This window comes from Corvus hawaiiensis, chromosome 30 (assembly GCF_020740725.1).
Source record: "Corvus hawaiiensis isolate bCorHaw1 chromosome 30, bCorHaw1.pri.cur, whole genome shotgun sequence".
NCBI classification, from domain to species: domain Eukaryota; kingdom Metazoa; phylum Chordata; class Aves; order Passeriformes; family Corvidae; genus Corvus; species Corvus hawaiiensis.
The window spans coordinates 14,991,178-15,018,967 of NC_063242.1; the positions used below are offsets into that span (position 1 = coordinate 14,991,178).

At 38.0% G+C, this 27,790-nt stretch overlaps 1 protein-coding gene across 11 annotated transcripts in view; it reads right to left on the reverse strand.

Moving 5' to 3' along the window:
- PTPRM (protein tyrosine phosphatase receptor type M) overlaps nt 1-27,790 on the reverse strand; it is a 460,837-nt gene that overhangs the window by 59,391 nt on the left and 373,656 nt on the right. For all 11 annotated transcript variants that reach the window (XM_048289399.1, XM_048289394.1, XM_048289392.1 and 8 more), the window contains 2 exons: nt 26,978-27,165; nt 1,057-1,144 (listed from right to left, as the gene is read on the reverse strand). In XM_048289399.1, coding sequence (XP_048145356.1) covers nt 1,057-1,144; nt 26,978-27,165 — 276 coding nt within the window. The remainder of the gene's footprint in view (nt 1-1,056; nt 1,145-26,977; nt 27,166-27,790) is intronic.

The following is a 27,790-nucleotide window of genomic DNA, read 5'->3' on the forward strand; positions in this document are numbered from 1 at the left end:
TTCACTGATGAGGAAACCTAAGCAGATATGTGCCTGGACAAGCACCTGGAATAGGTGCTGAAGTTAGTGGAAACAGGCACTACATACTCCTTCCACAGGTCCTCCGACTGTTCAGACAATCAGCATGGCTTATTCTTCTCTGCTGTCCTGTGTACCTGGGATTCTACATGATTTCTGAACTCCAGCAGTACCATTAAATGATGCCTCCTTAAAGACCACCCCTCACTTTCATGCTTACAGAACAAGGTGATGGCTGCTTATTTCTCTGCTTATACCTGCTCATCTGGCTGGCTATTAGAAACACATACACTCCACATCTTAAATTTAGATTTTAAAGGGAAAAAACAGGGAAAGGATCATCTCCTACGTACACACTGAGAACTTAAAGGTTGAAGTGCAACAACATCAGTGTGTAAATAATATAATTTTACTGAACTTGATATATTTCCTGCCTCCATGTTCATGTGCAGCATCTCTAGTCACAATGCTTTAGAATTCTCCTAATGCGAGATTTAGGGGTTACTAACCAAAGCATGTTATCATGTTCTCAAGTTATTTGATTATTAGTATGTCTCATCTTTATTAAGCCTGGCATTTTTAAGTAAAACATATGGTTTACCTTTTTTACCTTAGACTCTGTCTAGCATAAGCCAGGGTAGTTGTCTCTGTTATTGTGGAACACTTAAACAGCAGTATTGTCTGCTCCTACAATATCCAGAACACAATACCAAGGTATTGATGTGATCATGGGTACTCTTGTGCTAAGCTGACAAGAGCAGTTTGGGACCTGTTAGAGCTGAGTACTGGTTAAAGGTGTCATTCTCCATTAGCCAAATGCTGATCACAGGACAGAAAGTATACAGAAGGGCAGTTGAGAAAATGCATTAAATCTGACATTTCTCAAAAAAAACCCCAAAAACCCCATCTTCCCTCATTTTTATCTTCTTAATTAGGGAAAAGGAATATAAGCCTGATGTGAGCACAAGGCTGGTGGTCATTCTTACCCAGTTCTGAAGGGAAGTTAACAAAGTGCACAATTATGTTGTCAACACTCACATGCAATGATATTCCCATATCTATTTTTCATTCTGTTCTCATCTTTCTTAGCTGAATCCCACGGTGCAGACTGTCCTTCAAAGAAACTCTAAAAAAAGGAAAGAAAGTGACATTAAGAAAAGCAGGCAGCAACAGTTACCTTATGGATAAACAAAAGAGAAAGGCAAACAGTACTTGTGGGTATTGTTGTTAAAGTGTCATTTAACTGATTCTTTTATTGAGCAAAAATATGAGTCTCCTGTTTAAATGGTATTTATGCATAGCTCCAGATGTTACTTAAAATTTGACATGAGATTATCTGTGTAATAGCAAGAAGAATTATTTGCAAGTGAAGTGCTATTAAACCTTTCCAAATCTGCGTTCTTGCAACAGTGAGAGTCCTTCATTTGTGCTACCCAGATTCCCCGTATAGTTCTCATACACACACACACATGAAGCTGAAGGAGCTTCATCATCAGTGTTGGAGTTGCTCCAGTATTTGAGTGTAGAAATTACAGACTGTACTGATACGTTTTATTTTTGACATACCCCAAGTTTCATTTACTTGTTGGCAGACAACCTCACGGATCCAAACATTTAAAAAAGGCATTTAAAAAACCATGGATTCAACTAGCACACATGTCTTTTTTCCCTTAAGCACAATTTATGACGCCACCATGATGATTATTTTCTCAGAGAATAAAACCAATGTCATTTTGTGAAAGATATAATCTCATATTCACCCAATCTCTGGGCTCTAGCTAACAAATCTCATGTAAATAAGAAAGTTGAAGGTGCTAAAAGTTTATTTTTACATTAATAAAACACAGAAGCTGCCAAAAGGGCAGCAAGCAAGTTGTTATACCCTGTCTGTCCTGTGCTTTCTGTGATGTAAAAGAGCATTCGCACAATCTCTTAATTTATACATTATATCCGTAAGTTGTATGACAAAGATGCATTTTAAAATTTCTTACAGAAATATTAATCTTGTGTTAAAAACCACTTAGTTGCCAAGCAAATTACTGTAATTCTATCATGATTATGGCCAGCCTTAACTGATGTTTTCATCTTTTTACTAGAATGATCAGGAGATGAAATCTTTTGTACCACACTAAATAGGGAAAACATTGGGAAGTTTGTATCTCTTGCAAGATCTCAACACATACTGAGGGTTTAAAATAGATAATGCCCATTAAATGGTCTACCCTTAGTGTCCTTCACCCTCAAATTCGAAGAAGATTGTTTTTCAAATCCCAATGATTTCCAATAACAAAGAGCATAAAAGTCAAAACAAACCCTTGAACTCTTGTGGAAGTCCACAGAACACAAGGGCATGCAGTGTCTAAAATGGGTATTCTTTTAGTAAGTTCACTTGAGTACCAGTTTCCAACTTATGATCTTGAAATTCCTGGGAATATAGGGACTACTTCTAAAATGTTTATAAATAGTAACTCAAGAAAACCAGAAGCCTTGTCAGTGGCTTCAATTCGTTTTTCCTTCATTTCTCTGCACTTCCTTAGAAAATTTTTAATGGTTTGGAAACTGAAATTATTAAAACCCACTAATACAAATAAATTTCCCCTTAATAATAGCATACCATCATTGGGTACAGCTCTGAGAAACACAGATTGCTACCAGGATAGAGAAGTGGAACCCTGTGAATCCCAAGATGATTTACAGCTTTGGGGCTCTTTGCCAAGAAGGCGTCAATCGTTATCTGATTATAGATTTGCCAGTGGCATCTAAAACAAGCAGGCCCTCCCACTCTAGAGCACTTTCAGCTCAGGCTGGATGGAAATTACTTTTCTAATAAGTCCAACCAAACTGCATAAGGCAATGGGCAAAGATCTATGTCTCAGTTTCTTGCGAAGTTCACACTCTCAGACAACACTGGGTGATGAGCAACTAAACACAGTTAAAGGCAAAGTAGAGATGGAAATGTTCAGCAGCAAGCTCCAAAGACAACAAACTAACAATTCATCTCATCTAAAATTTGATGTGGATTTTGCATTTCAGACAGCCAGGCAGACTACTGAAAATTCTAGTTTTCTTACAGTTCTTCTTCTAGAGACTAGTGCACAGAATTGATCCGTAAGACACTACCCAGCAAGTGGTTTTGAGTTTAATTCACTGAGCATTACATGTGCTGTTACAGAGGAAAGAGTCCTGCTGACACAGCTTCTGAGCCTACACCTTGTACTACGGAAGACTCAAATATATTCCAAGGGACATCTTGCTTCTTTCAGTCCCACTAATGAACTTTTGCAAAATTGCTTTAACCCAATCAAATAAAATCAGTCTCTGGAGGCAACTGGGAAAGACTGAGATGGTGCTGAATTCAGGGAATGAGCAGGGAATGGGCAATGTACTGCTTTCGGAAACTCGTCTGGGTCTCATCGGCAATGTATGAGTTCAATTTCTTCCACTTGTTTGGCACTTCTGAAAACAATGATGAGTTTAATGAGCCTTACAGAGAAACCATCTCCTCACAATATACCTGCAACACAGATAATTCTGCTCTTTAGAATAGGTATATATCAAACCTCACACAGCAGCAAAAACCAGGAAACAGATTTACATTTTCCAGCTACTGCTTACTGACTTCACTTTCTTTACTGAAAATGTATTATAGAAAAAGAACTTCAGATATATATTTTTCTTTGAGTTTTTATCAATAAATTAGTGAATGAAATAAAACATATCACATAGGGAAAATAAGACATAATTCATGTAAATCCATTTTTCTTTTAAATTCATTTTGGGATACACACTGGTATTACAGTGAGAAGAGTACAGCAAAGATAATTTGAAGGAAGAGGTATTACAGTGCAAAAGCATAAAAAGAAACACTTATTGTAAAAGACAGCTGGAGTGTCATTTCCTAAATTCCCCATGTGCTGCCATTACACAAACTGCAACAGAATGATAATCCACAATGTATTATAAGGAGAAATCTCATTTGTCCCACAAAGAACAGAGCAGATATGTCATAACAGATGATCTGTCAAGATCTTTCCTTACTTGTGAGAAATACACGTTTCATTACAGAAATTTTTAAAATCTCTTTCCTGACATATCACTCTCCAAGGATGCTGCTGCACAGCAGCCCACACATTATCTTTGTGGCTATTCATTCTAATTCATCCTTAGAAGTTCCTTAAAATTGTGGACCCTTAGGAGGAAATATGGCCCCCAAACAGCTTCACTCCACCAAATGCTTGGTAAGGGCAATGGAGAACCAAAAATGAGTATAGGACATTTCTCAAATAATTTAAAATAAGCATTTCTTCAACTCAAAATCACACAGAACCTTGGCTACCCAGCCTCCGTGATCTTCTTGAAAAATGAAGTGTTCTTCAAGCCAGCTGTTTTTACAGCAGACATTTCAGTATGCATGTCAACTGTCATTCTGTCAGTAGAAAATATTTCAATAATCAGGATAAAACACTTTCTGAAGAAAAATTAATTACAGAGAACTGCTTTATATGCAACATGAAAACTGGTCAGTGATGCAGCAGCAGGATCATCTTAGGATGAATGTGATACTTTTGCGTGCTTTAACTCAATACTGCAGTGCTTTCCATTAAAAATTAAATATTTGCCAAGGGCTAATTCACTGTGACCCTCAGACTAGAAAATAACTGCAATATCTCAAATGAGAGGGGGAGATAATAATTGCAAATACAGATTTTTTAAAATTATTCCCTTTCCTCATTTAAAATTCATAAGGCCAAAAAATATTGGAAAGGAACTGTATAAAAGTACAGTTTGAATAGGCTGGAATGAGGGTAACAGGGTGAGATCTTCAGAATAAAATTTGTATCTCTGTTGATTGTCGTCTTTGCCAACACACTTTCTATCCTAGATTTCATGGTTCCAGATAAGGACACAAAAAATTTACATCTGTGTAAGTGCTTTAAGATCTGCAAATGTAAAGTGTGGAATTACTATTTTTATTATTAATCAAAAACCAAGCAGCAACTTTTTCAAAAAATACTTTGTAGTTGCTAGGTGACAACAGTGTAGTCTCCCACAATGTCATTTACAAAAAGCAAGCTCTTACATGCAAAGAAATGAGAAGTTAAGGACATAATAAATCTTGCTCTGCCTACTTAATAAGCAAGAATATTATTTGTAGGTACAAAGAAATGCATATTGCACTGTGTAACAGTCTTCAGTTTGACCTGTGGATTTGTTTTCAAGTGTTTGGGTCTTTATGGTATCTGATTTTCTCTACTGACTCTTAGTTTCTTCACTGATAACATTAATCTTCCATTGTTACTTCTGAATAACCAGATGAAGATGTATTTTAACAACACTGGTAATTTGACCTATCCAGTTACAAATACCTCTGGATTTGTTTTTAAGTTACACAACAGAGAGTTATGCACCCTGTCTACTTTAGGTCAGACCAGACAACTAACAGTGGTCCTAATGGAGGTCCTTGTCTAAACTCAATTAGCTAGAGAAGAAACTTACATTTCTACTATAGTCCTTTGAGTTGAAGCTAAATTAGATGCCTAAAATGCCCTGAATTTGATAGTGAAGATTCATTACTAGTTTAACACTAATGCTGTGTCCATTTTGTATGTGGAGATTACAGATGGGAAAAAATGCATCCATTACAGTCTGAGTTAAGATCCTAGGGTCACATTAGACTCTTTTTATTTACAAACCCCAGTAAATATACATTTATTTTTAAGCAAGTCCATAAATGTTTGGAGGACAAGGATCTTCAGGCTCATTTAATGAAAACTGCAAGATGTGTGAGTGCAGTATATCTGTCAGTTCATTGGATTTTCAGTATTCAGAATCTGCTAAATATCTGGCATGTGAGGATGTTCTTGTGACTTAACAACATTAACTGTTCTTTTTTTAAACAGAAAATGAAAATCATCACATTCAGTTTGTTGATAATTGAGTATTTAGACTATTAAGGAATTAAAAAGGGTCACTGATAGTTACATTAAAAGAAATCTGCAGGGAGATCCAAGCTATTAAACAACATTTTTAATCTTCTAGACGCTTTAAGTGAAGCTTTCATCATTGAAAATGCATCACCTGTAGGTAATAGATCTTCCCAAGTGTTTGCAAGCAGTGGTAACTGATGGCAACCCACTGCATGCAAGCAGCTCTTCGTACTACAGTCATTGCTTTGGTCACTGAGAGCATCTGTGGATGACAGCCTGCCACTAGAGAATATATTCACCATCAGCTTTTCCTTCTCTGTCAGCTTCAATCACTGAGAATTATGTCCAGTTTTCAAATAATGGAATTAAAAAAAAACCATTTTACTGTGCCTGCCCTTGAAAAGTGTGTGTTGCAAGAGCCAATGTGAAAATCTATCTAATCAATGTAAACTGCCTTCAGCAGCTAAAAAGCACTTACTGGTGCATTACTGTAGCCTAGGTCTGAACACAGAAGAAAAAAACCCCAAAACCCAACAGACTGTTGCAAATAGAATATATTGATGCTAATGCTAAAACTTGTTGTGTTCAGATTTTTCTGGTAAAATTAGCCTGATAGGTTATATAAAGTTTCCTCTGCGTGAGATAAAAAATGCAGATCAGTTTTAAAGCACATACAGAGTTGTAGTCTGACATACAGCACCTCTCTGATATTGCTCCTGATGCTCCTTTATGTGGTTGTTCCTACTTGAACTGATGTAAAAAACCCCAGAAACATCCACTCAAAGTTTTGCATAGCCAGAGGTAGGAAACAGTCTTTTCTTTCTCAGGTGCATTTAGGTTAGTCTGCATGACACATGAGAAGAAGAGTACGAAAGCAGAAGTGCTTCTGGTCTTTTGAGACACTAAATATCATGCATAAACCTGCATTAAATGGTGAAATGGAAGAGGAACCATTACCTCCTCCACTAACTGCAGCATGCCTTACTTAACACTTGGATTTCAAACCCAGGACTAAAACCACACAATAAGAAAAAACCTGGTACTAATTCTGTGATTGCATTGGTGTGCTCATTTTTCAGAGGCAGTGCTTTCAATTAGTGCACTTCCTAATACGCTTGTATTTTTAAAGTCACATGCTTTGCTACTTCCTGGACAACTGGCCAGTCTAGCCAAGCTGCAGCAGCACAAAGAAAATGTATTGATATGATCAAACTGCTTCAGTATGGTACTATAAATGACACAGATACTTGTAGCACTCAGCATGTGTAGCTCTAGTTGACAATAGCATTGGGAAATACACATGAAATTTAGTTAACGCTATAGGACAAGAGAGTAGCTCACTAGCTCACTAGAACAGAGAAGCAACTTAAGTGAAAGTGACTTGTCAGTCACTGTGAAAATTGTGAAGGTGTTGTACACCTTCAGGAATAGCACATCCTGAGTGCCAGCCATGCTGAAGGCTGGTTTTTAGGTGCTAAGTGCATTTGAACAAGATAATCAAGAATAAGGGGGTTTTTTGTACCCAGTCCTGTATCTGACAGTGTCTAGAATTCCTTGGGGAAATGACCCAGAGGATGAGATGACCAGAGAGACACTGTAGGAGAACACACGGCATGGTTGGAACCACCACACAGACCCACCCAACTTCTTTCCTGGAATGTGCCCTCTCCTATGGAATGGAAGTTGTGTGATTTGTAAAGCTGCATACATCGGTGATTGAAATATTTTGGTAGCTTAGTATATTCAGTCTCCAATAACCCATTGTCATTTGGTCTTAAATCATGACAAGGCTGCAAAAAAGAATGTCATAGAGTACTTCTGTAATAACTAACAAAGAATTACTTTCCATATCTTTTTAACCCAACCAATTTATGAGATCTGTTGGTGTAACTTCTTATCTTGGTATCTAATACTGAAAGTAACACCTGAAACTAACTTGCAATATTCAACAGCAGGAATAGAAATCTTTATAGATTCTGCAGAGCGGTCTAAAGATCTGACAGATAACCAACCTAGTTTTGATAGGCTTTTAGAGCCACTTCCATTTTACCCACTTAAGTTTCAAAAACTCCATTACTTTAATTCCTTTAAAATTCTTTAAGACTTCCGTATAAGGAAAGATTTTAGAAATACGGTGAAATGTGAATTAATAAGAGGACTGCAATAGAACATACAATTAAAATTCTAATTTAGAAACTCATTCCCTGGCATACTAGACAGCAATAACTTAACCTCATTAATCTTCCTGATTTATCTCCAGCAGAAAAATAACAGTCTGTTGATAGGATTTCATGATCCTTTTTTACAGAAAGGAGCCTCTGGGTACAATATGCACCCTTGTACTGTAACTAATGTGCAGGATATATTATTTTTAACTTGTGTGTAGGAGAAAATAAAGTTGGTCTCAAGCAATGCTTATTTCCTCTTATGAAAATGAATTTCCTGCTTTTGGAGGATTTAACGAATACTTTTTATGTACATCATGTGGGATTTTCTTATCTCCCCATTCCTCCCCACTTTTTTTTTTCTTCACACAGTATGTCAATAAAAGTTCTGTTCATAACCATCATATCTGTATACTTTCAAGAAGAGTGTGAACTTGAGCAACACTCATGACTGTAACGTCTGTAAATATAAAGTGAATGAACACAGGCTACTCTGAATACCAACTAGTTCTGTGCTTTGATAGGAAACCAGAGAAAGAAATTGATGACCACACAAGCACTATCCATCCTTTTGTGAACAAAACTATCTGCTTCATTAGTCATTAACTGTGCCATCTCCTTGCTACCTCCCCACGTTGTTACAAAGGATGTAATTACACGTTAATCATACACATGAGTAAAAAATGGTGCAGAATTGTTTATTTCTTACAGAGGAATCCTACCTACCAAGACACATGTATTTCTTCACAACAAGGATAGTGAGGCACTGGAACAGTGAAGTTGTGGATGCTCCATCCCTTGAAGAGTTCAAGGCCAGGTTGGATGGGGCTCTCAGCAGCTAGGGAGAGGTGTCCCTGTCCATGGCAGGAGAGGAGGAACGAGAGGATCTCTGAAGTTCCTTCCAACCCAAATCATTCTGGGATTCTATGATTTACACAAAAGGGGCAGGACTCCAGGTCACATACAGTCCACTGGATGTGTAAGTAAGGTAAATTCTAAATGACTTCTTTATACTATCTTTGGAAGGGTAACGTGTAAATACCTCAAAGGACTCGGACAGAAGGAAAATACTCAATCTGGTCACTATGACATGGTTTGAATGAGGCCAAAATGGAGCGGTATCTTAAAATGTTGTATGAAGGCAGAGACATTGAATTTGAGCTAATGCAGGTCTCAAAGGTAACCAGATTTTTCACTTCTTGTTTTTCATTTCAAATTTTTATTTAGGAAACTCTCTTTAAAGTCCCTTTCTGCCAAGCAAACCATTCCTTCCACAATGCTACTTAGAACTCAGAGGTACATCACTCCTAGATTTTCTCTATTGTACTCAGAATTTTATCAGGCAAAGAAAAACCAAACTGGTTTTAGGTACCTTAGAGCTTTGAGAATATTATTTGGAATCTTTCTGTGCACTTTAAATTTTAATTCAAAAAACTAATAAAAGATTTAAATATTTTTTTCTGAGTCTAGCCCATTTTTCCTCCTAAAGATTAGCACTTTGATATTTGATTTACTTTACAAATAATAAAAGCTTGCCCTAGGGAATGGTTTCAAAGAACTAATGAAATATTATTAAAGTAGAGCATAAAGATACAATGTGCTGTGAAAAAAGAAGGCAAGGACTACTTCTTCCTACAGTAAAGAGTTTGCAATTTCTTTAAAATGTAACCAAAAAATAAAAAGAAAACAAAAGGAAGAAAAGAAAAAAGAAATTAAAATGAAAAATTCAGAGTGAGAAAGAGGGAGAGGGAGGAGAAGAAGAAAATATAAAAAAAATTTAGTCACCAGAAGAAAAAATCTGCATTTGACTGAAGTGGTAAGCTTTGTGTTGCAGTCATTAAACTTTTCTGTTCACTTGTTGAAGTGATTGATGAGAGCTACTTCACTCATTGCCTAGATATGCCTAGATATGTAATGAACAGAAAAGGCTTAATGATTCAAGAAACTCCTTCTGACGTGGGAAATACTTTCCATGGAAAAATACTTATTTTCCATGACTTGACTGACACTGTAAGCCTGCTACATTATTCTTTGAGCAACTATATTATTTGAAAAGAGACTATGTATTTAATACCAGTGCACTTCTGCTTACTGAAGATTATTTCTAATGAAAGGTGATCGACATTAAAACTGGTGGACACATACACTGATAAGAAAGGTGACTTCTGACATATTTCTAGCTAATCCAGTAATATTTTTGTCTGATTTTATCTGAATTCATCATTGTAATTGAGACACTGCTCTGAGCTCAGAATTCACAAGAACTGCCTGACTTTATCAGCTAACCCAAGCACAGAAAACCCAGTAAGATCTTCAAATCCTCTGTAAAGACAAGCTGTTTGTGGTTTAGAACCATGCAATTTGGAAAAACCTTCAATGTAATAAAATTCCCTGAAGCAACAGAAAACGGCATGTGGAGAAACAAAACAAAAGCAAACAAATGTTGAATTTGAAAAGTGAATGAACCCCTCCCCTATCTTCATCCTAGCTGTAATGTACACTCAGCTGATCTAACCTTTCAGAAGTGATAAAGCACCCCTCAGATTTGGCTCACTAAGTGGGCCTCAAGGGTTTCCGTAAGTGTATCTCGGCTGCTCTAGTTAATATAGTTTGAATAGAAGATAAGAGAGAAACAAAGCTCAGATAATAAGATTTTAATTCTGCTACAGGGCGACACTGACATCACATTTAACTACAAGATAAAAGCCAGAGTACACTGGGCTGCACAGATGGAACACAAATATTTTGCACACTGTTGTTTTTCCCTGTGGATAAGACAGAACTTTTCAAGGGAAGTAAGAGCAGTATGGTATGCTAGAGCAGATAAAGGTCTACTTGCAGTGCCCTTTCAAAAAAAGGATAGCACTTCATTGTGCTGGCTCATTACATTTTTTGATCTTCACAGGAAACTTTGGTGCCTCAATGTCTGCTTTCTTTGTTTGCAAATACACTGTTTGCTAGCATATATAGTCAGTCATTCCTCTGGGCTTGACTTTTAGCCCAGCATTTTCCTTGTTCTAAAGAAAAAGATCTCCCATCTTAAAGCTACATGTCTATTTACCACTTTTCCTGACTGGCACCCAGTCCCTGAGCTTATCATTTGCTACACTCTTGCTTCAGGGAGAGCAGTAATGGGTCACAGCAGAGCCACTGAGAACTTCCACAGCAACGGGAGCTCCCACTACTTCACTGTCCAAAAATCCTGGCTCTGGGTTTTAAAGTTATGTTTCCTTTTCCCAGACATCCCTCTGCAGGCTCTCACTCTGTAATTGTTTCCTGTCAATCATCTTCCCTTTGGACAACTGCACACTTACTGGAAAGGTGGGTAAATACTTTGAAAAAGATGGTATTGGTCCTAGATGATTTCCCATCTCTCTGAGAAACTAGTCAAAGAACAATACAGAGTATTTAAGTGCATATAAAGATAATAAGCATAAAAATAGTAGAGGTAGTAATGGGATCGACAACGATGACAAGTGTTGCTGTCAATTGTTAACCTAATTATTTTTAATTTGCTCACTGTACACTGACAGACAGCAGCACTTCAACAGCCTCAAGACTACTCGTTAGAACAAACAGTGTTTGCTTAGGCACACTAATGAAGAGCAGCAGCTCACCAACCTGAATTGCCTTATTTTGATGTTTGAAATGTATATACAGCACTTTCTCATTCCAAGAGAGGTAACCCTGCAGTAATTCATCAACCAGGCTTAAAACCAGACAGATCACTCATATATAATACACGGAATCAAGGCTACTCAAATGACCCGGGCTCAGCTAATGGGTAATGTGTAGTGGAACTGCTCTGTGGAAGTTAACAATGAGCGAGGGGCAAAAGGGGTTGTTGTCCCTAAATGCTCTTATTTGAAGAGCAGTTCTGCATCATTCATCTAACATCAAGTATATGGTACTAATACTTCCTCAGTAGAAAAATGCAATACGTATGTGATAGTTCCACTACAGCATGTATCCCCAGGAGCTTATTGATGGACATTTGGATCGTCCAGCTCTCTTTCCATGTCATCAGCTATTATATTCCTGATGCCTGAGAGAGAAACTTTCAAAGAGCTTTGAAAAGTCTTCTGAACTTGTACTGACCTCGTGCAAGTATCTCTTCTTCCTTCTTATTTATCAATCACACAGCTACATTCAGAGAATATACTCTGCAAGTGAAATAAGTACTGAACTAACAGAAAAAATTTATCTCCAGCAATACTGATGGAGATGAGAATTTGAGTGTCATGAGTTAACTTACTGTACAGATGTGCAACAAGGATGTCTCTTCTCCTCTAGTTTGGTGGTTTTACAATTGCGATGTACAAGCAACAGCACAGTTCAGTAAATTAACAACTCAAATGTAACTCACAGCAAACAGACTCCAGCAAAAAAAAAAAAAAAAAAAAAGTGAAGAAAAGTGCCATTGTTTGACAGAACAGTCTTTTTTTTCTAAAGGACAATATGGTGAGGACATGAAGGTGAGTTGTTTATGAAGTAAAGAGAGCTAACTGAAAAGTTACCAAGTCTATGTTAACAAAATGGATTACAAAATATGAAACTTAACAAAGAAATAAAGGGTTAGTCACAAAGAAAAAACTCAGTGCAAAATATTGTTTATATTCAGAGCCTTAAGAACAGAAAAGGAGCAATCATAGTTCTGCACTTAGATCACACCTATGACATTATTCTGTGGATTTTCTCCTAGTGTTCAGGACCCTTCTGAACGTGTCACCTAGCTACTCATTTGTTCAGATTCTGATCTTGCTGAGTATCAAAACAATTCTTCAGTAATGAAGATTGAGGTTTAATGACTTGATGTATAATTTTGGCTTTTCAATCTGCTTCTTGATTTTCTCTTTTGCATAAACTGAACAAAACACAGCAATTTATCAGCAATCCATGGACATTTCAAGATTTATATACATTGCAGCTCTAAATTTTTATTCTACATTTCCTTTCATTAGAACACTGCACTCAAGCTAGATTAATTGAGGGGAAGCCAACATTATAACAGCTCTGCTGAATAGCAGCAGATGCCTTTATTCTCTGCATCCCTCTATAAAACAAAACTTTAAAAAATTTGAGTCTCTATATAAATATTTCCCTTAGAAGACAATACAAAGATTCCAGGCATCTGTTTCTCATTAAGCCAATTACTAGTAGTCTAAAACAATCCAATAAAGTCCATATTTATTAGATTTATTATTAAACTCCATGAGCCAAATTCTGCAAATGGAACAGGACAAAATGATGAAGAGTGACCTAGATGGACAAGAGTGACCTGGCACTGAAATGTTCCAATCCTGACATTAGGTGTAATAATAAATATCCAATCTAAACCTCCCCTGGCACCAACTTGACACCATTTACTTTCGTCCTGTTGCCTGCTACCTCACAGAAGAGACTGACTCCCACCGGGTTACAACCTCTGTTCAGGTAGCTGAAAAGAGAGATAAGGTCTGACATGTCCCACTCTGGCTCCCTACCTTGCCGTAAATCAACCTGAATCTTAGTTCCATAAGAATATATTTAAAAGTATATCTGAGACAATACCCCAAAAAAGTATGGTTTATTTTGCTTTGTATTAGGTACCTGAACTTGGAAGCTATTGTTCTCTGTAACTTCACTGTAGTCATAATAGCTGGCAACTAAACTTGTCATATCACTTAAAACACAAACACTTGATATGATACCAGATCCAACTCGAATTCTGGCATAAATCAAGATAATTTTTCTGTTTTTCATGAGATGCTGAAACTTTTCCACAAGTGGGTTGAAACTGTGTGGTGAATGGAGTATTTCACTGCTTTATACACATGAATTTCAGCTTTTAAGTATGTGGTGTGTATTAATGACAGTAAAAATAGTACTTTCTATAGAGTATTTTTTTCCTTTTTCTCTATAGAGAGGAAAGCAATCTTTTTAGTTTTTCTTTTTCCACTGTTATTGCACTACTAAGCTTGAGCACTCTGGAACACTGCTGCTCCACACTAGAACAGTCATATGGGTAGCACTATCCAAATATTTCGTTATACCAAAAAAATCATGTTACTATTACACTTCCAGATTGGTCAGTCAGGTTTCCAGGGACTCCGGCAGAGAGTGAGTGTAAATACTGATGAAGCACAAGCAGACCTCTGTGTCAGTGTGCAGCAAGACAAAAACTTGGTACCTTTATTAGTTTCTTGGCCCTTGGAAAAGGACTATTTAAAAAAGATTCAACCTGATCCCCTGTAAGATATTTCAAGCAATTTCACTGTAGCACACTTCAACTAAAAGAAAACATACTCCTAGTTATGTCAAAATGAAAGACATTTGCTTCCCAGGTAGACTGTCCTTCTACCTCAGCAATGTTCAAATATCTACTAATGGCAGGATTAGTGTTTTAAAAAAAGTCACCAAAAATAAGAAACACACGGTCTCAATAACAAGAAATAAAAAGCAATCCACAAAACAGTTAAACTTGAAAGAAGCCCTAAATCCTGCACATAGCATGGCTTTTCTAGCTTTCTTTGTGTGCCAGAGATACATGTGCTTAGTAAATACCAGTAAAATAAACACAAATGCTGTGCAAAAATCTGACAAATGGAGGGAAAATATGTCAATCTCAAACCAGATCTACAATTAGACATATAAAAAGCATGAGCAATTTATGTGATTTTCCTTGTATTCAAACACTTTTGTATGTTCTAGCTACTGTCGTTTCTATAGACTTGATTCACAATGTAACCATCAAAACTTAAAATTCAAGCTGCTGATGTTGTAAAAGAAGAGACAATTAAAAAGTCAGTGGCAAAACTGAAATGTGTATAGAACTACTAGGAAAGCAGCAAGACACCAAATTTGCTTAGATTTTAAATGTTTTTCCCAGTGCAAAACCAAAGCAAATGCTTTGGTGTGGTTTGGAAGCTCAACCTGTTTAACTTCAAAAATTCAGACAACGGCGCCCCTTTTGCTCTCCAAAACATGAGAAGAAGTGGTTTACTGCCCACACTAGGAATTTAATTCCACTTCCTCAACATACTGTAAATAATAGAACTGTCTCGAAACGGTCTAATTAATGGAAACAAGATTCTTTACAGAATAAAGCACTGCTCAGAATAAAGGCTCAAGGATTAGGCTTTAGCATAGCAACTACGTGCATTTTATATAAAAGTATTTTACAACTGAATTTAGTTTTTTCTCTTTCCCTTTACAGCATCATCAAGCTGCAGCCCCAGTCCACAGCAGTCCTGTAGTCCACCAGTAAGACAGTGAACTAGGAGAAGAGCTAGTAGAATAAAAGAACTAGAAAACACTGAGGATGCTATCTGATTAAAAGAGCAGTCTGTGTTCTTTATAAGCTGAAGTGATGTTAGCTCTATAAAATTGACTACCACTATGGGGAAAAAAAAAGAAAGAATTACCATTTCACATCACATTGTTTGCTGTGTATATACAGGAGCACTGATTTATTTTTTTTCCTCTTTATGTGTGTTAACAGCCATACTGGGTCAAACCAGAGGTCCATACAACCGATTAGTTTTTCTGCAACAGAACTAGTAGCAGATGTTTATTAAAAAGTATGAAGAATAGAGCAAATAGAGAATGAATCTTTCCCCAGCATACCCTTGTGGCTTCTAGCAATCAATGGCTTTCCTGAGCAATGTCTTCCTCAGCCAGAGACTGCACACAGCCATTGTGTTTAATAATGAATTTGTCTAGCCCATTTTTTAACCCATTTATAATTTTGCCTTCACAGCATCTGGAGGCAATGAGCTCCATGATGTAATTATGTGCTGTGTGAAAAATATTTCCTTTTGTTCATTTTAAACCTGCTGCTTAATAGCTTTGTTGGGTGCTGCTGATACCCTGTATTATAAGGAATAATGAATAATTGCTGTTAGCATTGCAGAAGTAACACTGATCTCTGGCACAGCTCAGAATATCCTAAGGGGGTATTACAGCAGCCTGGAATGAGTGATTTCACTGTCCTGGAAAGAAAGTAGAGACTTGGTACTGGGGCTGATAAAGTGGCTCTGTGTCACTTTTAAGGATTTTCTGATGCACATAATCTTTACAAAGTTTATGATGCCCACCTTACGGAAGCTGTGTACAACAGTGTTACACAGAGCATAAAAGGTGCAGTTGACGTAAAAGTGGGTGAATGAGCAAAATCATGAACTGGAAAGGCAGAGCTTTACTTTAGTTTTTTTTGTCCAGCTTGACCAGAGACACCGATGACAAACAGAAACAGCTGCAGACAAAAATCAAGGCTAAGTGAACAAAAGCTCAGCAGATATCACAGCCTAATGCAGCGGACAATGTTCTGAAATATGTTTCAAGCAAACAATACACTAAAGTGTTCTGGCAATGACTAATGGTTGACAGCGCATAGAAGAGCAATACTGGCATCACAAAAGACTGAAGAACTGTTGCATGCAGACTTTCTCAAGATTAAAAAGCATGTGTCTCAACTTGACAGTCATGCTTAGATTCATAGGACTTTGGAAGGACATGAAAAATCTAAAAAGAGCTTTGCCCTACAAGCTTTTCCCCATCTATTTAAGTCTCCTCTGTTCTTTTCTAACTATTCGTGTGGGGTTGGAGGTGGCTGCTTTTACTGTTACTTCCTGAGTAGAGGATACAGGATCTGACCTACCTTTCTAACATTTGTTATGTTATACTGGAAGTCTGTTGCTTGGCCATCATTCTTGGCAAGGAAAAGCACATGGATTGCTCATGTAAAAATATTTACTATAGACAATCTGAAAGGCAATATTATCTCACATCAAAACTCTAAGCTCTGTGATAAAGCCAAGTATTTAAGCATCAAGGGTAAAGTATTTCTGTTGTCTTCTCCCAGACTAATCAGAAACTAAAACTTTATGCTTACTTCAGGAACCAACACTGTACTGTGCGGAAGCTTCCACCATCCCAGAGCAAGCAGTAGGAGGCAGTCTATTCAGAAAGGAACCCTTTATGCCTAGGACAGAGACAAAAATCTACAATTTCACAAAAAGAGCTTATGCCCCCTTTACTGCAGGCTCCCTTTGTTAGCCAAAGGCAGCAATAGCTATGTTTGCCTCTGAACAGCCCCAGCCTGTGCATCAAAGCAGGTCCTCATTTCTTTTCATTCCCTTTGGTGTGTGGTGTAAGAGCAGAGACAGCCTGTCTCTTGGGGACCCAGACATCTGTCTTGTAGAAACAAGAACTTCTTTTCTTAATATATTAAGAACAGTTATTATAGCATAGGCAAGCACCTTAAAGCTAGATGAGTAATAACTGAGCTCAGCTGATTTTAACAGAAACATATGCCATTTATTCTTAACACAGACCAAAGCAGGGCACTGTCAGTCACGAATCTTTTTAAGATCTTAAGGGGAAGAAACTGCACCATTCTTGTGGACAGACATTCAAGCTTCTTCACCATTATATGAGCATGTCTAAACTATTATGTTTCTGATGTCCCTTGTGTGGCTTCCATTTATGTAAACGGTAAAATGTAAAGCAGGAAAGAAGGTATATTAAAAGCAACTTCAAAACAGTCCCCTGAATCCCATTTAAACCAACTGAACTCAAACATGTGCTTAAGGTCTTCCCTGTCTTGGCTTCCAAATCATGTTCTAGACCTAAACCTTTCAGCTTTTGTGTGTGGATTTACGTTGAGTGACTCCGACCTGCTGTTTCTGTCTTGTGAAGAAGTGTCAATATTATGAATTTTCATCTGTCTCGAACTGAGCTGCACACCCAGTAACTCCAATAATTTTACATGGTTGATGCTGCCTTCATGTCATTTCTGAAATACTGACTCTCACTGACAGTATTTCAAAAGTCCCCAAGGCCAGCCTGCTTTTCCTTCTGCTCACTCCTGGGCTCCTTTGTTTCCATGGGTACTCCAGACTTCCCATCAGCTTTGCCCTGGAGGCCGATTTTCTGCCCATCGTTACCTTGCTAATCTTTGCCTGACCAAGGTGCCTGCATCTTCTCACAGCTTTTTAGCAGGCTGTGCCCCCTACACCACTGAAATGACTCGTTGTGGACCCACGGAGACCTCACTATTAATTAATGAGACAGATGCAGAGCCAAGCAGCTCAGAAAACAGCACAGCCCCACAACAAATGAGGGCAGGGGCATCATGGAGATCCAGAGCGATGGGTAACCAGGGGAGCAGCTATCATGCAGAGACAGAGGCAATGGCAGGAAACCAGCAAGAGAGAAGAGAAGCTTGCCAGCCCCCTTGTCTGCCCAATTACCACCTGGCAGATTTTCAGTGGACTTAGCACTTCCCGCAGACTCTTTTGGGCCCATCAAATCAGTATGTTGTTACAAAAAGAAATCATTCCTGCCAGACAATTATGAGCATCTGTTCCATTGACAGGACAATCACTAAAGCACTACAGGAAACATGTAAGAAGAAGTCTTGTATTCCAGATAGAAAACTTCTTAAAAGATATACTGAGCCACAGGCTACATAAAAACACATATTTTCATTTCCTGAAAAATTTGTAGTGGCAACTTTAACTTATTTAAAACAAATGCATTATAGAAAATACTGCATATTTTACATATGCTGTAGATAAAGTGATGCTAAATGAAAACCCTAATAGCTAAATTATGCTAATTTGATTTGAAAAGTGTTCCTCTCACTTTACAAACAGCCAGTAATAATGCTCTGGTCATGAGACCAGCAATGGACTAAAATGCCTAATTATTTGTAGTGAATAAATGCAATTTATAGAAAACACAGAGTGTATCTATAATTAATAAAGAATAGATTATAATTGCATTTAACATCATCTGCATAATTTAAAATGGAATACCTACATGACTGATTTTTTATGTCTTTTTAAAGGGCACTAATAAAATATGAAGAAGGTAAGAAGGCTTATATGAGTAGAAAGTAATGAATAATATCTTGAACATTAAAGCACAATATATTATTCCGTGCACATAAATTGGACCAATTCATTTTTGCAGGTGCAATGGGAAAAGTATGGTACATCAGCACTTTTCAAAAGTAAATAATATGTTAACTGAAGAAGGGATTACAGATTCTGATCAAATATTCAATGTCTTATTTGAATAATTAATAAGTCAGGCTGGTGCAAATACGCAGCAAATAGCCTGCAACGTTTCAAAAACTTTTCTTTCTTTCAAATCATACTTGTCACTAGCACTTAGAATGTTTAACCTATCACCTTACTGCTGTGAGCATTAAAGCCATTCTAGCGGATTTCCCTCTGGAAACTCACAGTATGACTGAAATGACGTCCACTGGCCTCATTTAGTTTCCTACGGTCGTGTTCAATAGCCCATAACAATACATAGATTGGTTAAGTCTGAAATTAAACCCTAATTTCAATAGGTACAGAGAGAGCATGAATTTGATACTAGCAAAAGCATTGTAGCAAGATCAGCTGGCAAAAATGACTTGACTAATGGACAATCAGAGTAAAATGGACTCAGAAGTCTGCTTAGTACAGTTTGACTGCTGCTCAACCTGTGGCTGCCAAAGGGGATGATGAAGACAAGACAGGCAGGAGAATAATGTCCAACAGATTTCACATGCTAAAATAGTGGAATGATGTGTGTTTGTTATTAATAAGAATATATCTCTGTGTACATCCAAACATGTACGAAGGAAGCAGTAGGATGGAAAAGGTTAATTATTTCCATTAGTATTATATAATTCCTGTGTTAATTACTTGCACTTATCACATGTGGATACAGGATTTTCAAAGATCTGCTTGGTACTAAGTTGACAACAATCACTGAAACTTGGAAACTATTTCTTTTATTGCCCCAATTTCACATTGCATATGCCCACAAATCTTTCCAGAATAAATTGAGAAAGATTTTGCAATGTCTTCAGAGAATAAAAGATCCTAATGATGGGAGTCATAGGTCAGGAAAAAGGGGAGGAAGATTAAAACTAGTTTTGAAAGACAGCTGTGACAGCTGGACTTAAGATGGGAAAGACCCCCGCAACCTCTTAAAGCAAATTGAAACTTTATTACCATGGGATAATGGAGCGCCAGAGGGACATCCACAAAACTGCATGCAACAGTTAAAATGACCCATTTTAAACGCTTATGTAGACTCATTAAGGATCAGGAATAACATCAGAGGTGCTTAAGATGCTTTAAACTAGCTTTACATTTTCAGTCCGGCTATGCTGAGATATGAAACAAATGTCTGCTAAATATCTGAACATGGAAAAGACTCCCAGGGCATCTTCAGGTCCATGAGAAATAACATGTTACAGCACATTTTTTCTTGCTGACATATTTTGTACTCATTCATATGTTTGCCTCAGCATGAACCAGGACTACCAGAGTCAGTAGAAGCAGCAAATGACTGAAATAGCTGCCAGAGTTCCTACACAAGAACAACCTGCACTCGTTTATCCATCCAATTGATCAGCTTAAGGATCTATATCTCACGACTTTTGAGTGGACCAACATTCTTCTGAGTGGATCAATACCACCAGTCTCTGTTTTAACTGCTTAGAGGGATACAGTGGTCATGAAAGATGCACTTTAAAGCTACCAGGCTTTCCTCAAAACATGGTCTAAACTTTACATACAAGACTGAGTCTGGCAGACTTTCATGAAGAAAACATTTAGCTGAATTAGCTATCTTTGTTCTTGTTAGGTGTCCTTGCTGCCTGAGATCACACACAGTTCACACTGTTTAGGCTACTGAGAAGAAGAAAACAAGAGGTCCATACCCGAGTAAATCACAGACTGATCAGTACCAAAAATAGCTGAATCACAGCATGAGCAAACAGCTGCCTACATCCCACTGAGAGTAATCCTAAGGATACTGGAAGTGTTCTAGTCTATACACCCCTGCAATTTTACTATTCAAACAGATAAAAGCACAAAGCCTTTCTAATGAAGCCATGACCTGTCTAAATCTATTCTCTGTGATAAGAATAAATTCTAATTAAACCTACTTAAACAAAACAAATTAGAGACCTGTTTCTGCATATACATGCACTTTTATTTAAATCGGAGGAGAATACATTTAGGAAGAGTGGGAGAGGGAAACAGTGTGATTTAGAAAGTTGTGGGACATCTTGATCACTGGGCAGTTAACCACACTGTGACATAAGGCAGTGTCACATGAATGTTATTAAGCACTGTGACAGCACTTCTCATCCATGTGAAATCTGTTAAGAAGAGAAATTCAGGGTGATAGAGGATAGATTTAGAATTGCATAAAACTTGCTGACAACAACAGACATTCAGTAAACTGAGCATCCTTCCTCTGAACTGAAAAAAAATCCCAAACTGTCATACAGTTAAAATTGTTGACAACTGATTCTTGCTGATCAACAACTGGAAATCACCCATTCTTCTACAAGACTTAAACCGGTATTTGCATGCACTGGGAAGCTGTCACTACTAACATAGGCTATTTACCAATGAATGTAGTTTCAGGTTTGGGATTACTTTATTTCAACAATTTGGTATTAATCTGGAGTACTTTAGGATTTACAAACCCAAACATGCTTTGTGGATAAGGCAGTCGCTCATTTTTACTACTTCTTTCAACCTCCCTACATGTGACCTCCACAGCGCTGAGTCTTCTCGTGCCCAAGAGTCTGGGATAATCCCAGTCACTAACAAGTTTCCTGGTATTGATGGAAGGCTTTTGCAGATCCCAGAGCAATGTGAAGAAACTGGTTATGTCTGAACGACGTTCCTTGATAGAGTACCTGCCTCACATAAACGACCTCTATGTCCCCATTTGTTGGGGTTATCCCTTGTTGTATATGAGAGAACACTTACATAGTAATATATGGCTTAATCAAACCAGTGCAACTTTCCACTATTAAAGACTGACGACTGAACTGGGCATTCACTGAGTATTCTGAGCTCCATCTAAACAGCTGAAACTTCAAAAAAAAAATAATAGCAGTGATCTCTATGGATGAATATTTCTAACAATTTTCCATGCCATTTTCACTGGACAAGTTTCCACTATTTTACTTCTACCTCTATCTCTATCTCTATCTCTATCTCTGTATCTCATCTCTATCTCTATCTCTGTTACATTTATAATCCCTAATGAGTTTTCCTCTTTATTACAAAAATTGAAACAGAAACAGTTACCTGCTCCTGGTTCTTGAAGACACAGATGGTGTCCTTCATTTACACTGTGGACTGAAGCCCCCATCCTCACCCATTGTTCCAGAGTCTTTCTGTGTTCTGTGCAACTTGTGTCTTGTGGGATAGAAAATAACCTGCACTGATTGTGGTACTGACTGTCTCAGCTGGTGTTGCAGAATATCAAATAAAATCAGAGAAAAAGCTGTGATAAAAATGTACAGGTTGGAGGTGAGAAAGGTTAGTTGCAGTCACAAGGAACATGCAGGAAAAAATAGGGCCAGATGGGTCCTACCAGTAGCTGTATTAACATAACATTAAAGAAATACTTGGTTTTCCTACTATTTTCAAGATTTCAGAATAGGGCCCCAGAAGCACAAGGCTTTAAAGTGTTATGTGGCAGCAAATTTGTCTTCCAGCTGGAATCAAAGAGAAAGAAAATATGTGAATGGAGACTGGGTTTCAGTGACAGTACTCTAGTCCGTTACGGCTTTGCATGATGGCAGAAAATGGAAATTATATCAGACTTCTTTCAAAGTCAGACATCAATCTAACAGTGGTTTGGAGAAAACAAACCTCAAATTAGGCACCTATGGGGCAAACATCCTCCATGAAAAATTTCCTGCTTGTCTGCAGTACCTTCTGCCTCCCCAAACAAGGATCTGTATTTCTACTGGTTTTAGAGAGTTTTTTCCCCCTATTTTGTTTCTTAAAACCATTTTGTATTTACCCCAGATATCCCACTGGCCAGTGAAACTTTTTCAGTGAGTTGGGTTTTACTGATGATTACCACATCTACCTTCGCATATGTATATTCGAATATCTCCTGAAGTTCCATTTAAATTAATATAGTGCTATTAAGACAGAATTTCTTTCATACCCTCAATTATTTTTAACACTCATCTCCAAATCCTCTTCAAATGATCCATTTTTTTTATGATCACCTTTGACCACAATCCCCCAAGGTATAGCTGAACAATGACCATGGCCAGATAACCTATTTTTAAATACTTTGACCAATCTATAACAGGTGCTTAGAAGTGCTAAACTGAAATGAATTCTTTAACAGGCACTGGGTAATATATGTCATGTTCCTGACCTTGACAGGCACTCTGAGCCTGTATTCATCTATTTAACTATGATGATTTAGACATCAGTACAGTTACATTGGTGTAAAACATCAGAATGAAGACCATGCAGCACAGATGGAACATATTCAGTGCAGTTTATCCTGACAGTATATAACACTACAGTATTTGAAATAGTATTGGTTGAATGATGTAAAATAATTTCCAGATTGAAACAGTTAACTGCCAGAAAACCTTGGGAAAGGACGTGTTCGACAGAAGGGGAGGAGAGGGAAGATGAGACAGACAATGGGGAGGAAGGCCTTAAAGATAAAACTACCTACATGGAGGAACCTTTTTTAAAATTCTGTTATTGACACACTCCTGTTAGTTACAGTAATTGAGGCTGATCTGAGCAGGATACCCTTTGCAAATCTTGGCTTTTCAAAGGAACCTCTGGTTTTGAGATAATGGAAGCTCAGAACTCCCTGTCATGGAACATAATGTGAAATTGATTTTTCAAGGCTTTATCTACACAAAGTTGCACTAGTTTAATTAAAGGTGTATTTTTAAATCAATTGTGTTAAACCAGTCTGAGCTCCTGTGCGGACACTCTGAAATCGATTTGAAACTGTCTTATGTCAACTAACCTCAATTTGGCAAAGAACCACTTTACACTGAGTAGGCACCAATTTAAGCTGATCCAAAAACAGGGTTAAAAACAAAACTTATCTGAAATTGTAAGACTTTAATGAATTTATCTGTTTCTGCCAAGCCACGGTGGCCTCCAGTGGCCTAATTGATCTGTTTTAGAAGCAGACAAACTCGTTACTTGGATTTAAGGCCCTTTGACGGAAATTTTTGAGAAGGGATATAATGAAATCCCTGTGAAAATACTGGATCTAAAACCAAAAGTGACAGGGGTAACAATGAAGAAGCGACGAATTGCAGAAACCAATTTTCCCTTTTCTATTTAGCTTGTTTCTTTAATGCAGAAAGAAGATGAACAACGAGGCTGCTTCATGACCAGTGTGCGGTGCAAGTGGCCATAGCCACCCTGACCCTGGAAGAAACTCCAGATTCTACTGTTTGGTGGTCAGGCACCAAGGTTTGAAGCCTGCCTTCATTGTTAGGGTGAGATCCCATCACCCCTTGGTGCAGCTATTTGCCTACTTTGTGTTGATTGTTCCTGTTCTCCCCTGCCTGTTTTATGTGTAAGTTTGTAAACATTCATTTCCCTTAGTTGAATATGTATCAGTTCTAGACGTTTCTGTGTTACTCAATACCCCATTGGCTGCCTCCTGTAATCCGTCCTCTAAGTTGTCACCATTGGTTGCCTCCTTGTAAATCCTGCCTCCTTTCCTTTACCCTATTGTCTGTTACCCTTATCGCCACCTTTCCTGCCTTAAGTATAAAAATCCTGGACCCTCTCCAAAAATCGGCTCTTCGTCCCTAGTCCCCTCACCAGCCACAAACCTGCTTGTGGAACCTGTATGGAGAGTCCCCTCCTTCATTCTTCGCCTCCGCTGGCACGCCCCGACAGCCTAGCCCAGGATAAGCTCCTTCAGGTGAGGAGCTCACTCTCTCCCTTAGAGCCACAGATATAGAGGGTGCAGCCAGACCTCCAGGCTTCTTGTTTTCCTGGCTAGCATGCCCTCAGATGAGTAAAAGCTCTCCTATGCTATAATACTGGGGAACAGATTAAATAACCCACAATTAGTGTATGGGTGCTTGGGAAATCAGGCCAGTATTATCCTGTCAGTCTAACACCACTGGAACCAAGCTATAATCTCTCCTTTCTTAAGGGTCTGGCAGGGGATAGAAAGGATTTTAAAGATCCACTGCAGACTAGCTATGTGGAAATTTCCCCGAACCTTAAGGATTTCTGCACAATCCCAATCATTCGCACTCCACTAGGCCGCAAATGAAGGTCTGCATTTAAGTCCAAAGCTTACAGAAATGCATTCATGTTCTTCCCGCACCCAAGAAACAGATGGGAAAGCAGGCAATGAAGTCACTACCGGTGTGGCCCTAAGGCCATGTCTGCATGTGTTCTGGTTCTACAGGCACAGACAGGCACAATATCAGTCGCTCCAGCCATGAGCCAGGCCTGATCTTGCTTGCAGGAACAGGAGCCTTCTCCTAGGAGAATAAAAGGGCAAAATCCTACAAAGCAGGGTGTTCCTCCAAGCCCCTGTATATTGGGACCTATAGATACTCAGTATCCCAAGTGGGTAAATCCTAATGCAGAGCTGAGCAGTGAACAAGTTAAGTACTATCCTGCCGTTCCTTACAGACGATTTTTCAACCTTTATCCTTTGTGTCGGTTATGCTACTTCAAAAACTTGTGCATGACACCAATAGGACTTAAAATTACATCTGTGTGCTCAGACGGTGAACTATAGCCCTAATTATTGAGAATAGTGGCCCTAATTATTAAGTTTTATCTTAAAGTACTTAAAACTATGCATGACAGCAAGTGCTCTGTATCCTTCCACTCCTCTGAAGTGCTCCTAATGGGCAGTGTGCTACTTTCTGTTCTGTTCCACAGATTCATTTTCAGAGTGAATCTTGTGTGAATGTCTCCTGAATCAAACTCCTTCCCTGGTGAGACTATATAATCCTGCTGTCTTGTTAGAGCAAAAACCATCTATGAGACTTCATTCAAAACAAATCCCCTGTCAAACTATTTCTTCCTTTTCATTTGGACATTTATCCTTCTGATAAATATATAAAGAAAAAATTATTTTGCTGTCTAGTTCAAATTTGAAAAGAGGACAGTATCAGTCTGACAGAAATGTAAACAAAGAGATTTGCAACCTGTGCAGTGCTAGAATATACTGGGCAGTCATTCACTGCATATAGAGGAAAAACAGCATTATGGCAGTAGTTCAATCGAAAACCCCCTCAAATATATGGCTAGTTAGAGTTCTTTCTGATTATAACAATTTCCATATGTAAAGAGGAGTTTTTCAGTTCCAGCTTCACTATTTTAAGTCCTCCTTCCCTGCCACTATTAACAAACTGCACCCTGATGTATTGCATCTACTGGTATTAGTCATGGCTACACCTACTGTCTGTAATGGGATGCCATTCATCAGCTTGGTAGGCTGAAAATTTTCCGGGAACCTGTTTCTCAGCAGAATCATTTGATCCACTGTAGTTAAAAAGCCATGTCATTGGTTGCACTATAAATTCCATTTTATGGTCTTGATTTTATTTTTTTTAATAAATTAATTGTAGTTTTCCTCTAGGCTTAATGCTGGTATAAAAGGTTTTGGCTGAGGAGCAAATCTTATCCAAACACAAGAATTTTCAATTCTATCACTTTTAAATAAAAGTGGCATAAAAAGCCTCACAGGAACAAACTTGTTTAAGTCAGCTACACAAATGAAAGTTGACAAGTGATTAGGTCCTCTGGGAATGAATTGTTTTCTACATTTCAGGGGAAAAAATGTCATCAGTGACTTCAGAAGTGGCCTGAAGCATGGGTTTTGGAAATCTAATACTATAAATACCAGTTTAAACAATTATATATTTAAGCAATTTTTATAACATGAAGTTGGCATGACAAAGCGTGAAGTTCAAAAAAGCACCATCTTTTGTAAAATGCAAGCAGTACGCACAGTTGTAAAAAGCCAGCATCAAACACATGTAACTAACAGTTCAGAAGACATAATAATCAGATTCTTACACCTGACACTTACTTCATACTCCTCTTTAAATCCGTAGCCTTCTGCACACTTCATCTGGGTGATGTGCTGTAGCAAGTCAGCTACACGGATGGCTGGATGGAGCTGTCCAGTCTGGTAGGGCACATCCACTGGATCTCTCTTCTTATAGGTATGGGATTGGACCAGGCTGCTTGTGTCACTGACCATCGTATGGGTTTCATCTAGAAAAAGAGTATCTCATCGTGTACTGGCTCATTTTCACTTATTAAAAGAAATAGAAAGTACAGAGATTTCTAGAGGAATGGCAGAACTCTGACACCACCAGCATTGGTTCTGTCTGTGAAGGCTACACCAGAAGAACAGTAAATCCATGGAGCAATTTACACAAGGAAATTGCAAGACTGATTGGAATGAGGCAAAGTCCATAGTTCTACAATGGAAGCATTGCAGAGCAGTCCAAACTCTAATATAGTTTTAAATATTGCTAGCTGATTGCAAACAAATTTTAAAACTGGCATTTGGCTTCAAACTGCATAGAAGTTTCATTCTGAAACTTCCACAAGTCCCACGGAATGAAACTGGACTTGTATTTTTCACAGATTACTAAAGTGCTGTACTTCACACTGCAAATTTAGAGCAAATGTTTGGAGTGAGCAAAATAAAAAGATGCACAAAATGGCTTATGGTTTCATCAAGCTAGGACTGCAATGGAAATGTAGATCTGAAAATGACACTTGGAGACAAACTACAAGAGGACAAATGCAAAGGATCATCTGGTAAGGAAAAATGTCTTGACTGACTGCTGAACATGCTTTAGGACCACGGTGTATCATGAGCCACCACACC